This window comes from Budorcas taxicolor, chromosome 7 (assembly GCF_023091745.1).
Source record: "Budorcas taxicolor isolate Tak-1 chromosome 7, Takin1.1, whole genome shotgun sequence".
NCBI lineage: Eukaryota > Metazoa > Chordata > Mammalia > Artiodactyla > Bovidae > Budorcas > Budorcas taxicolor.
This window is the reverse complement of record NC_068916.1, coordinates 42,818,690-42,831,995: the sequence shown is the minus strand read 5'-3', so window position 1 is coordinate 42,831,995 and position 13,306 is coordinate 42,818,690. Positions and strand designations below refer to the sequence as shown.

General features: G+C 57.1%; 1 protein-coding gene across 1 annotated transcript; it reads right to left on the bottom strand.

The window, feature by feature from the left end:
- Window positions 1-1,070: 1,070 nt before the first annotated feature.
- On the bottom strand, window positions 1,071-7,840 carry BSG (basigin (Ok blood group)). Its single transcript, XM_052643096.1, has 7 exons — window positions 7,702-7,840; window positions 3,204-3,360; window positions 2,847-2,929; window positions 2,339-2,752; window positions 1,963-1,987; window positions 1,774-1,840; window positions 1,071-1,685 (listed from the first exon to the last, which is right to left on the bottom strand). Exons 1-6 carry the CDS (start codon window positions 7,766-7,768, stop codon window positions 1,777-1,779), a joined length of 810 nt encoding a protein of 269 aa, XP_052499056.1. The 5' UTR covers window positions 7,769-7,840; the 3' UTR covers window positions 1,071-1,685; window positions 1,774-1,776.
- Between the last annotated feature and the right edge of the window lie 5,466 nt (window positions 7,841-13,306).

The following is a 13,306-nucleotide window of genomic DNA, read 5'->3' as shown; positions in this document are numbered from 1 at the left end:
GGCAGGTGACTTTGTGACACACCTGGTCAGCAGCCTGGTGCAGTGGGATCCGCTGGGGAGAGGCATGTCCATTCTACCTCAGAACCTACCAGGCCTCAAACTGGCGGCCAGCGGGCCTAGTTTATCCACATGGTATGTAGGGGATTTTTGCCAGTGTTGAAAAATGCTTCCCTTGTAGCTCAGTTGGTAAACAGTATACCTGCAATGCAGGAGACCCGGGTTCAATCCCTGGGTCAGAAGATCCCCTTCAGGAAATGGCAACCCACTCCAGTATTCTTGCTGGGAGAATCCGATTGACAGAAGAGCCTGGCAGGCTAGTCTGTGGGGTCGCAAGAGGTGGACACGACTTAGCGACTAAACCACTACCACCAGATCTCCGGCTTCTCTGGAAATATGGGAAAAGCCAGCCCAACACTGAGACCCCTGCCTCTCCCGAAAAGCAGGGGTCCGAGCCCCTCATCCAGACCTGAAGGTCTGCAGGCCTCCAGAGGGCACCTGGGGGACCATACAACCCTGCGGCTCAGGTTGCCCATGCCCAGGGTTTGGCCCCACTCATGCGTCCCCATTTGGCCCAGCTATTGGGGTACAGGATGGGCAAGCAGGCAACCCTCTTCTCCCCCTGGAGGGTCTCAGGGCATTGGCCCTGCCCCTCCTTGAGTCCCCCACCCCACCCACTATGCCTTCTGGACAGACTTCCAGCTCGAATGAGGCCCACCCAAGACACACGGAGTGGTCTGCCCAGGAAGGGCGTGCCTGGCAGCTGGGGTGAGGGCTGCCTGACCTGGGGGCCCTGTGGGAAGGATGCCTTGGTTTTGCCCAGGTTCCCTTCGAAGGACATAAACAGGCTTATTAGAAGGGCTGCTGCCTGAAGAGCCAGCAGGTGACTCCAGTTCTGCTGCAGGGCTCCTCCCATCCCTTCCCACCTTTTCCCCTCACCTAGCCCCCAGCACTCCAGCCATCATGCTCTAGTCTCCGCATGTTTTAGTGCTCAGCCTCACCATCTAAACCTCCCCATCTCCCGAGCTCTCCTAGTGAGCCCCAGGCCCCGCACAGACACACAACAGAGGACAGAGGATAAGGGTCAGACTTTATTGTGAGCAGGATGGTAGGGAGTGGGGCTAAGGCCCAGCACAGCGGCTCTGAGACTGTTGGCCAGACTACCTCCCTCCGTGTGTGCAGACGGGGTTGGTGAGGCAGATGCCCTTAAGGCCGCCACGTGGTCAGACCTGCAGTGACCTGACAACACTGGCTCCACACGGCAGGACGCTTGGCACGGCACACAGCCTGGGACCTTCCTGTGACCTTCCACAAAGGGCAGGGGCCTGGCTCCAGCCCAGCCCAGCCCAGCCCAGCAGCCTCAGAGGTGGACCTGGGGCAGGAGCCTTCACCCCTGCCCTGTGAATAGATCAGGACACCAATACCCCAGGGGACCAGTGGGATGGGGGGTGCAGCAGGAGCCTTACACAAACCTCATGAGGCCTGGGATGCTCACGAGATGTTTAAACAAGAAAAGCAAAGCCCCTAAGGAGCAGAATTCTACACATAGAAAACCCTACTTCAGTTTTTAAAAAAGGAGAGAAAATGTGTAGTCTGAATGTACAACACGGTCTACTTTCGCTGGGGGGTTTCCAGAGAGGGAAGAGCGTGGGGCTGTTCTCTGCGCTGCCTGTAGACTCATCCTGGTCCTGTGGGAAGTGGGGACTCAGACCAGCCCAGGAGCAGGGCCCCACCCCCGCCCCAGCCCCAGATGCTGTGCCCTCCCCTCCCCTTCACCTCTCAGCTGGAGTTCCTCAGGCGAACATTCTTGTCTTTGTCATTCAAGGGGTTCCCACTGCTCTTCCTGGGGGCAAAGGAGACCTCAGGAAGAGGGACTGCTGGGACTCCCTGCTCCTTCCACCCCCTCTCCTTGGATCAGGGTCCCAGCCCCTCCCCTGCCCACCCACTCCCCAGCAGGGGACTTACAGTGGAGCAGAGCCTATGTCTTCATCTGAGCAGAGCAGAGGCAGCCACATGCAAGAGAAGGGGCAGGCGTCAGGGGTTCCCCACACCAGACCCCTCACTGGGTGGCCCTGACACACAGCATTCTGCCCTCAGCCGCCCCTGGGACAGGCACCCTCGCATGGGCTGTCTGGGGTCTTGGTGGGTCTGGTACCCTGGAGCACCCCCGCAGGCAGGCACCTGGCCCCGAATGCCCCACCAGGCAGCCCAGTGAGGAGGAGAGGGGAGGTGAGGTCTCATGGGCCAGAAGACTCCCTGCCAGGGAAGGGAGCACATCCCCCTGGAGAGGCCCAGGGTCCCCCACCCAGGAGGGAGTAGAGGGACTGTGGCACCGACTCACCATCCAGGACCTCGTCTGGCTTCCGCCTCTTCTCATAGATGAAGATGATGGTGACCAGCACAAGCACCTCGGCCACGATGCCCAGGAAGGGCCAAAGGGCAGCGAAGCGGTTGCGCACGCGCAACGTGATGGCCGCCTGGCTGGTGCCCTCCAAGCTGGTGCCGTTGCACACGTACTTGCCGGGGTCCTCCTTCAGGTCCACGTTGGGGATGTGCAGCTCTGTGCGGCTCTCCGAGGAGACCACGAAGAACTTGCTCTGGGTGCTGTTGGTGATGACCTGGTCCCCAGACTCGCTTTCCTTGTACCACAGCCAGTTGATGACCGGCGGGAAGGAGTCCGATTTGCAGACCAGGATCACAGTCTCCCCCTCTGTGGCGTGCTCTGACTTCTTCACAGCCTTGATGCTGGGGGGTCCTGCGGGGAGGAGGGCAGTCTGGAGCCTGACCCCCAGCCAGAGATGGAGGTGGAGCTGCCCTGCCCCAGCCCCCAAGGTGGGATCTGCGCCTACCCCTCACTTCCAGATCGGTGCGGCCCGCGTGCTCCGGAAGGAAGATGCAGGAGTACTGGCCTGAGCGGTCTTCTGAGTCCACCCTGCAAGCAGATGCAGGGAGCAGGCTGAAGAGGGCAGATTCCTGGGCAGGAGGGACCACACCCAGGAGCCCTGGCCTGGCCGCCGTCCAAGCCCATGGCAGCTTCTGGAGCTGCTCCCTGCGGGGCCCAGGGCCCAGCGAGCCAGAAGTGGGGGACCCGAATCCACAGGAAGCAGGAAGGGTCTTAAAGGTGGTGGAGTCTGGCAGCCCGGGAACTTCCCTGGATCCTGGATCTCAGCCATCTCCACACCCGTCTGTATGGTGGCCCCACTTACTCATACTCCGTCTTCAGGTCAGGCAGGGCGTCCTCTTTCAGCACCTTACCACCCTTCACCCAGCGGTGGCCCACAATCTCAGTGGCACTGTGATTCAAGGCACAGGTGAGACGCGTTTTGGAGCCGTCATTGTCTATGTTAGTCCAGATCCTGCTCCCTGGGGAGCCAAAGAGAAATGCAAAAAGCATCAGGAAAATCCGTCAGGAGAACCCATGGTGTCAGTCTGCCATGGGCCCCAGCCCCCACCACAGGGGAAGGGAGGCCAGGGCTAGTCCCCAGGTGTCAGGGGAGCAGCAGCACCCACCTCATGCCAGAACAAGGACCAGGACGATGAGTGCTGGGTCTGCCCCCTCTGGGCGGCCTGGTATGTTCCCCTCTCCCCCAACCAAGGCAAGGGCACCATGTGGGACAGGTCTGCTCAGGCCATGGGGCTGCAGCAGCCCAGCTGGATGTGCCTGCCTCCCAGGAGGCCACACCTGCCACCAAGCCTCCATGCAGAGTGTCCTGCCTGGATACTGGGGCGATGCCCAGCAGCTGTACCACTTTGTTTCCAGCCAGGCAAACCTCTCCATTTCTTACGACCTCCTCTTTAGGAACCAAAATGCGAAGCCCCTTAGAACCAGATGGTCAGAAGCAGGTGGATGGTTCTGGAGAGGGGGGCTGGGCTTGAGCTAGGGAAGGACCCTCCGCAGGAACCAGGGCAGGACACTCCAGGCTTCCAAGCATTCAGGGAGGAGCCAGGAGGCAGCCCAGAGGAGGAGCTGTTTTGGGGGTTGGGCTGCGCCTCCAGGTGCTGACCTTCAGTCATGTCCACACCACAGCCCTTTCCCAGCACTGGGAGCAGGCTTCCTGGGGACTCTCCCGTCAGGCCCCTGGGATCCGTGGCTGCATGGGGCTCTCACTGTGCCTGGGGACAGTGGACTTTGTAATATAGCTGGCTGCCAGGTCATCCACCAGGAGGTGTCTGTTTCTCTGGAACCCTCACCCACACACACCCCCCCAAGGTGTCCCTTGGAGAAGGCCATACTCCCAGGATGGATGCGCAGAATAAGCCAACCCAGAGGCCTCTGGCATAAAGCAGAGCCCAGGGCTGCACTGGGACAGCTCAGCCAGCCGGAAAGCAGCCCAGGCCGCCATCCGGACTCCCGCTTCCTCAATGGGGTCACGGTGCCATCTGACAGCACAGACAAAGCATTAGAAGCTGGTGGAGCGATTGGAGACAGTGAAAACTCCAGCTGATGCCCAATACCCCAACCAGAGACCGTCCTAAGAGCACAGCCTGCTCAGCTCCCCACCCCCAACCCCTGTCAACACTGACTCCCAGCCACCCAGGAGACTGAAGCTTGAATCCCAGGACAGATTTCACAGCTAGGCTGCCTTCGGCTTTAGGTCCTGGGTGGGCTGGCCGCAGGCTGATCTAGACCCCAGCTCTAGTTCTGGTTCGGGAGACACCAGCTTCCTTCTGGTGGAGGAGGGAGACCCAAGGGAGCCCGTGGACAGGATATGGGGATGGCCCGGTGGGGTCTCTTCCTGAGCACCAGTCCTCACTGCCCCACCTCCAGCCACCTGCTGGCTTTCTTTAAAGGAGGACAGCATGTCTCAGAAGTCGGGCCAGTAGGGCCTGAAGCAAAGGAGGCCCCTCGGTACCTCTGGATCCCCTGCCCCGGGACTCTCCCACAGCAGCACCTGCACATGTGTGCACACAGGTTGTGTAGGACAATGTGCCTGGCCGGCTACAAGGCCCAGGGACAGGCCCACCTTCAAGTCTAACCACCCAGGGAAGCCCACAGGCAACCCAGCCCCCAGGCTAGGTGGTGACAGACACAGGGGTGTGAGGCTGGATACCACCTTTGCACCACTTTTGAAGGCTTGCCTCCAGTCACCCGTTTCTCTGTCAAGATTTCCCAAGATTGCAAAACCAGCAGCTCTGTGCAGAGCTGGGAGGTGAGTCAGGGCAGAAAGTGAGGCTGGCAGCCCCCATTCTCCCAGACAGGCCCTCGGACTCAAGGGTGCTAGGAAGGAGCTCAGGCAGGTCTTATACAGGCCCCACCCTGCCTCCAGAGAGAAAAGAAGTGCCCCAGGCCACCTGCAGGTGGCAGCAAGGTGAGGCCTCAGCTCTCAGAGAGGGGCAGAGGCAGGGCCCCAACCCCACCCAGGGCGTCTACAGAGGCCAGTGGGGGGCCAGAATCAACCAGGAGGGCCTCTCCAGCTGAGGCCCTGCAGGCCAACACCCTAGGCTTGGTCAGAGGCCTACACACAGCAAGGGAGTCATCCTACCCCCTCGAGTGATCTGCCCCATCCTGGATGCCCATCAGCAGGGCTGGGTCCCTCCTGTGCGTGTGGCGGGGGGAGGGGCAGGGGCTGCAGCCACCCAAGGCCACCACGGAGGCTGTGACACCTCTGACACTGACGGTCATCAGGACAGGGCCACGACGAAAGACGCCTCCCAGTGCCCCTCAGGAAGCGCTGATGGGAACAGCACGCCTGACCTCCAGCCAGCCCAGCACCCAGGAGGCCTGGGCAGCACCCTCAGGACTCACAGGGGCTCCGGCCAGAGGCAGCAGAGCCCAGGAAAGGAGGGCGCCTGACCCTCCTCCTTTCCTGGCCATGTGACTGCAACCCACGTTCTCAAGGAAAGTCACCTTCATCTAAAAACAGCCACCCCTCTTCCGTGCCCACTCAGCAGCCGGGCCGGGCGCAGGGCCAGGCAGGCCTCGGTACACAGCCCAGAGGGAGCTCCTGGGATGAGGCAGACAGGAGACCACCTCTGGAAGGCCAGCCCGGGCTGCTCACCCCTCCACTGTGCCGGCGGGGGCCCAGTCCTTCACCAGCAAGCAAGCCCCTGCCCGCCCATTAGCTGTGCCAGGACCAGGGGACCCTGCACATCTGGACAGCAGGTCCCTCCCAGGAGGAACACTGTCCTGGGGCCTCAGGTGACAGAAGGGCCGAAGAGGCCCCTGAGGCAAATTTCTCCTGACCTGGCCAGGAAAGGCAAACACTTCCACGAACGCCCTCACCCCAGGCAGAAAAAGGACATGGGACCCAGACTTTTTGGTCTCTGCCAGGGTCCCTGGAAAAGGTGGAAAGTGAAAATGGAGGATGAGGCAGACACTGCCCCAGGGGAATAAACCAGGACTGACCACCCCTCCCCCCCGAAACCCAGTACGTGTGTGTGTGTGTGTGTGTGTGTGCGCGTGTGCGCATGAGCACGCGAGCAGTCCTCAGCGAAGGGTGATGGACCACCGGAGGAACGGCCCTCTACAGAGGGCCACAAAGGGCCTCCTGCCCCACTGGCCAGCGAGGCCTGCACCTGGAGGGCTCAAGCTGCCAGGGCCTTACCCAGAGGTGGTTAATAAAGGGCCACTTTGATTATACGGAAGAGAAAAGAGGTGGACTGAGATCTTGGATCTTAAAGTGGGTCAGGAGCAACCAGGGGAAGCTTCCCCAACATGCAGGCCCTCCCACACCCTAGGGCAGCTGGCACCCTGCTCAGAGCCCACCTGTTCCCGCCTCCCCTGGGGAAGAGACCCAGACCCTGTTGGTTTGCACTTTGTTCTCCGTGTGCCGGTCAGTATAAATCGTTAACCTAGAACCAACTGAAAGCCTCGATCCACACAAGAAAAAAAAAAATCTGTCTTTCAGGCAAAGATTCTGTGGGGCTTTATCCAGGAAAGGCACGCCTTAATGCATTTTCAGGCAAGCATTCTCTAAATCCGACCTGCCCACCAAACACGCTGCCTCAACCTTAAGGAAGCTTGGCAAACAGAGCCTCGATGGAGAGTCTGTAAAAACAGACGGTCTCCCCACACTTCCTGCTCTGAGTCGGGTGGCTCACGGGTGACCTTGGAACACCTCCCCTCCCGGCCGGTGCCTCCAACTCCTATCCCGGTAAAAGCAAGAGGGTGAAACACCGCCACCTCCTCCTGGGCCCTGAAATCAGACAGAACTGGAGGAGGTGGAGTATCGGCCTCCTCACAAAGGTTTAAGTGTTTCGGCGACCCCAGGGGTGAGTGCACGATCAGAGTGAGACACGGGACCTAAATCCTGGCAAGAATGCGACAATCCCTCCGGCCGAAAAGCCGGCCCGCCTCAGGGGCCGTCACGTGCCGGGGAGCCCCGGGTCCCCTTGGGGACAAAAGTCCACCCACCTCCCGGATGACAGCCAGTGTCTCGGCGCCAGGGGTTCCCCTGCGCCCCACGCTCCAGCTCTCCGAGCTGAGAAGGCTCCTCATAAACTGCCTCGCGCAGATCTGCTTCAGCCCGGAGTCTCCCTCCCCACCCCCCCGGGCCTGGGTCTCCCTCCACAAGCCGGGATTTATTCCCCTGGGGTCTCCCTCCCGGGTCCGAGGTTCCTCTCCCGCCCGGGCCGGGGTCTCCGTTGCCAGGCCGTGAGTCCCCCTCTCGCAGAGGCCAGGGTCTCCCATTAAGCTGAAGGCGAGCTGCTCCCTGCCAGCTCGGACCACCGACACGCTTCGCACCCCCACCCCAAGGTCCTGACCTGCCCCGAAGCCACCCTGGGCGCTCAGCAGCACGAGCCCCAACACCGCGATCTGACCGGCCGCCATGTCCCGCCGTCCCTCCGTCCCGCCGTCCCCGGGCAACCGCAGCCCGCGGCACTATAAGAACCCGGCAGTCGCCGGGCGCGCGCACGCAGAGAGCGTGGCGGGGCGGGGCGTGTGCATGGTGAGTCGCCCACCATCTGCGCACGCGCACTGACGCCTGTACGCACATTCCTGCCCGGGCCAACTCGTTCTACGGAAGCCGAGTGGGCGGAACCGTGTGATCACCCGGATGAGCTACGCCCTGTCTCCAGGGGCGTGGTTACGTTGCTAAGAAACGGGGCGGGGTCTGGGAGCCTGGGCCGGGAGCCTCGCCTCTTTCTGGCTTGATTTACGCTCCAAGTAGTCAAAATGCTCAATTTCTGGGTACTTTACCCCAGTGCAAAAAACTTAAAAAAGCAGCGACGGAGGCGATGGGGATCACTGTGAACAGGTAGGCTATGTCCCCTGGGGTGAGATTGCCAGATTTAGCAAATACAAATAGCCCGACAGCAGTTACATTTGAATTCCAGGTAAAGGATGAGTAATTTCGTAGTGTAAGTGTTCACTGCAGTGTATGCACACTGCTTTGCAAGGAAAGTATCATCATTTGTCCGAATAGAACGTAACTGGTCGTCCTGTATTTGGCTGGACTGCATACCCTGAGGTGCCCGTGTTTTACGACAAATACTTTGAAAAATGACACACACACACACACAAAAACCCAGGGTATATTGTATATAGTCTTTGTGACCTTGGATTAGGTAATGTTTTCTTATGAATGTCACCAAACCACGAGCAAAAACAACAAAAAATCAGATATTTTGGAATTCATCGAAATTAAAATCTGGGGGACTTTCCTGGTGGTCCAGTGGTTAAGACTCTGTGCATGGGCTCTAGGTCACGCTGGCTTCAGTAGTTGCAGCTCTTGGGCTCTAGAGCGTAGGCTAAGCAGTTGTGGTGTGTGGGTTTTGTTGCCCCGAGGCATGTGGGATTTTCCTGGATAAGGGATCAGGGATCAAACCTGTTTCTCCTGCACTGGCAGGTAGATTCTTTACCACTGAGCCAGATCAGGAAAGCCCTTAAAAACATTTCTGTTTCAAAGAAGAAAGTGAAAAGACAATCCACCTGATGGAAGGAAATACTGGTAAAGCATGTATGTGATAAGGGATTTGTACCTAGAATATATAAAGAATACTTACAACTCAACTTTTTTTTTAACTCAACTTTATAAAAAGTATAAAAGAAAACAAATAACCCAGTTACAAAATAGAGGATCTGAAAACATATTTCAGAAAAAGACACCTAAGTAGACAGCATAAGCACATGAGAAGGTGCTCAGGGGTGGGCAAGTGGAAACCACAGTGAGACACCACTTCACAGCCACTGTGATGTCATGAAATAATGAGATGGGGAAAGTGGAGCCCTGTGCAGGGCTGATGAGGAGGTGGAACGAACCATGCTTCCATTCCTCGAAAGGTTAAATGAAGTGATAACTTAAGCCAGCAATGCCAGTCCTAGGTGTGTGCCCAGGAGAACTGAAAACTCAGGTCCACAAAGAAACTTCCGCGGCAGTGTTCACAGCACAATAGCAAAAAGTGCAACAGCCCAGAGCCCAGATGCTCATCAGTGGGTGAATGAATTAAAAAATGTGATCCCTTCACACACCAGAATATCACTCAGTTCTGAAAGGGAGAGAAGCCCTCACACTCACTACCACATGGAGGGACCCTGAGAACACGATGCTCAGTGAGAGAAGCAGATACAGAAGGACACACACGGTGTGATTCCACTGATGGGAAACATCCAGAACAGGCCGATCCACAGACAGGGAGCAGGTTCCTGGTTGTCAGGGGCTGAGGGAGGACATGGGAAGTGACTGCTGGTGGGGACCAGGCTTTCTTGTGGAGTGATAGATTGTTCTGGAATTAATTGCAGTAAAGTGTGCTCAACTCCGAATGTACCAAAACCCTTTAACGCTCAAATGGGTGAACTGTATGGTAAGTGAATCATCTCAATTAAAAAATGGGGTGATGTGGATCAGGAGGCCTCTTGGAGGTGATGACGTTGGAGGTTACCCATGAATGACGAGGGGGCAGCAGCCAGGGAAGGGCTGAGCTGTAAGTCTCCTGGCAGCCTTGTTGGAGGGGTGATGGAGGGCAGCTGGCTGGGGCTGAAGGAGGTAGGGGGTCAGCTGATAGAGCCTGGGCTGGAAGGGCATGGTAGAGGAGCCTGGACTTGCTGATATGGAGGCGGTGAGGGAGGGGAGGCAAGGACCCTTCCTGCATCCAGCAGGGCCGGGGCCTGGGGCTGGCAGGTTCAGCGAGTCCGCAGGGAGTGGTATGGAGACGGACGTGCTGGATGAGGGAGGCAGGCTGCCAGCTGGCCTCAAAGCACCTCCGGGCCCCGACGGAACTCTGGGCCCCCTGCCCACCCGGAGCAGGGCTGAGGAGATCTCTAGGCTGCCAGGAAGGCTCTGTTTGTGTCAATAGAACAAAGCAGCGGCTCCCTGCAGATCTGGCTGTCCTGCACCCACCGGACCCCCTCTTTGCCCGTTCAGGATGGTGGTCCCTGTCCCCTTCTGCTTCCAAGAAGAGTTTTTTCAGGATTACCCGGGCAAAGGTGGCCAGATTTAGCAAATAAAAACAGAGGACTCTGAGTTACACTGGAATTTCAGATCTTCCAAAAATCACTAATTATTCAGTATAAGTATATCCCATGCACTGTCTGGTTTATACTTATATTAAAAATGATCTATGGAGAAAGAAATGGCAACCCACTCCAGTATTCTTGCCTGCAGAATCCCATGGACAGAGGAACCTGGCAGGCCGCAGTCCATGGTGTCACATGACTGAGCATGTGTGCATGAGGGTGGAGGGTGACAGGTCAGTAGCAATAAACTGGTAGAACTAAAAAAAAGAAAAAAAAGATCTGTTCTCTGTCAGAAATTCAGATTTCACTGCAGCCCTGTATTCCATAGGCCCTTCGAGATGCTGGACCTCGGAAGCTATAAGGGCAGAGAGCAGTAGCAGGAGACCTAACCGCTGGACCACAGGGACCAGCAGTGAGGGGCTGGGTTCTGAGTCCTTGCCTGCCTGGCCAGGACGCAGAAGATAAAGAATAAAGTCCAAAGTTTATTGAAAATAAAAGTCCTTGCGGAAAGATCCAGGGGCAAATTCAGAGAGAGAGTCACTCCTCTGGGAAGTATTTAATTCCTTTATGCTGTTGCTGCTACTGCTAAGTCGCTTCAGTTGTGTCGACTCTCTGCGACCCCATGGACTGCAGCCCACCAGGCTCCTCCGTCCCTGGGATTCTCCAGGCAAGAAACCTGGAATGGATTGCCATTTCCTTCTCCAATGCATGAAAGTGAAAAGTCAAAGTGAAGTCGCTCAGTCCTGTCCGACTGTTAGCGACCCCATAGACTGCAGCCTACCAGGTTCCTACGTCCATGGGATTTTCCAGGCAAGAGTACTGGAGTGGGGTGCCATTGCTTTCTCCTAATTCCTTTATGAGTAGTGTTAATCTCTGTCGTGTCCAACTCTTTTCGACCCCATGGAATGTAGCCCACCAGGCTCTATCCGTGGCATTTCCCGGGGAAGAATACTGGAGTGGGTTGCTATTTCCTCCTCCATGGGATCTTCCTGACCCAGGGATTGAACCTGGGTTTCCTGCATTGCAGGCAGATTCTTTACTGACTGAGTCAGGGAAGGGTGCAGTTTTCCAGGTCTTTGTCTTCTTTTTGGCCAATTGTATTGTTTTGACCCCCTGGCTAATTTGCCTCTGGACCCTCCCCTTGGTGCAACAGGCACCCCTCAGTTAAGATGGATCTCATAGCAGAGGCTTATGGGAGGGGGTAGCAGTACTCCAATACTTTGGCCACCTGATGCGAAGAGATGACTCATTGTAAAAGACCCTGAAGCTGGGGAGGATTGAGGGTAAAAGGAGTACAGGACAGCACAGGATGAGATGGTTAGATAGCATCACTGACTCAGTGGACATGAACTTGAGCAAACTCCAGAAGATAGTAAAGGACAGGGAAGCCTGGTGTGCTGCATGGGGTTGCAAAGAGCTGGACACGACTTAGCGACTGAACAACAAACTACTTATTATGGGCTAGCATCCCCTACCTTTCTGACCCCATGAGTTTTCGCCCATGTCTAGTGTCTTCTTTGCCCCAAGGATGGGAAGTGTGTGACCTTCTGACCTTTTATTAATAACAGACCCTAGTCCCAATCTGTTCCTGCCATAAAAATGCCCGATGTCTGGTTATTTACCCTATTCCTGTTGCTGTGTGTTTTTTTTAATTTTTATTTATTACTTTTGGTTTCACTGGATCATCATTGCTGGTTGGGCTTTCTCTAGTTGTGTGGAGTGGGGGCTACTCTCTAGTTGTGGTGCACGAGCTTCTCATCGCAGTTGCTTTTATTGAGGAGCATGAGCTCCAGAGCACATGGGCTTCAATAGTTATGGTGCATGGGCTTAGACACTCTGAGGTATGTGGGATCTTCCCAGACCAGGGATTGAACCCCTGTCTCCTGCATTGGCAGACAGATTCTTTACCACTGAGTCACCAGGGAAGCCCTCAATTAGTTGGTTTTTATGAAAAGGAGTCGGTCATGAATATGTTGTCCTGGAGCCCGTTTGTCTCCTGCTTCAGGAAATGTAATCTGGGGGCTGGTGATGCATGGACTCCTGGAGCTCATCTCCTCACCCCGGGATGTGTGAACAGGAGGCCAGCTGTAAATACCTAGCTTGGGGCCCGTCTGTCTCCTGCCTCACTCTGACCCCATCTGTCAAAGCAGCCGGTCTGGTCACCCTCTGTAATTAACTCCCCTGGCCTCCTGGTCACTCTCTGCCCTTGTGGGCGCCCTGTGCTCCTCGCTGGAGGTGCGTGCAGGCAGGGCCAGGCGGCCTGACCTGGGCTTGCTGCCACGCTCTGGTCGGCACTCAGCCGGTACCCCTAACTGGCCATGGGAGGGTTAGATCCTCCCTGGATCCCCATCCTTCCCTGGCCTCTGGAGGCCTGAGGGCGCCCTGGGAGGGGCCCAGAGACCCACAGACAGAAGGAAGGGGAGCAGCCCCCAACCTCTGCAGTGTGCACAGACAGGCCTCTACTGCCTTCAGCTAGACAGAGAGAAGACAGCGCCAAACCCCGCCCTGGGGCCTGGCCCTACTGACCCTCGGGCCTTGTAGCCCTCACCTCCCCCACGGCTTGGCTCCAGCTTCCCTGGCCCCGCTCCCGCCCTGAGCTCTGCCTGGGCAGTGTCTGCTGCCACCAGGCATGCCTTCCCAGGTCACTGCCTGGCTCCTTCCCACGTCGCCCTGGCCGCTCCCAGAATTCTGGCCCTGGGCCTCCCACTTGGGACCCCAGCTTCTGTCCAGTTTACTTTGTTTGCAGTTTGCTTCGTTTGCTTTCTACTTTTCCCTACAAAAGCTTTCAAACTCACAGATAAGGGGAGAGAAAGCAGGGAGATTTATCACAGCCATCTCTTTGTGGCTAGGATGGTCCAGCTTAAGGATTTATGTGCATATTTCTGTGAGGGTGGAGTTTGAAATCCAACCCTC

Excerpts from the sequence above, each read along its gene's own strand:
- BSG (XM_052643096.1), bottom strand. The coding sequence starts at position 7,768 with ATGGCGGCCGGTCAGATCGCGGTGTTGGGGCTCGTGCTGCTGAGCGCC. Across the intron at positions 1,988-2,338 it reads GCCAGACGAGGTCCTGGATG|ATGAAGACATAGGCTCTGCT; the intron begins GTGAGTCGGTGC and ends TGCTCTGCTCAG. Across the intron at positions 1,841-1,962 it reads GACATAGGCTCTGCTCCACT|GAAGAGCAGTGGGAACCCCT; the intron begins GTAAGTCCCCTG and ends CTTTGCCCCCAG.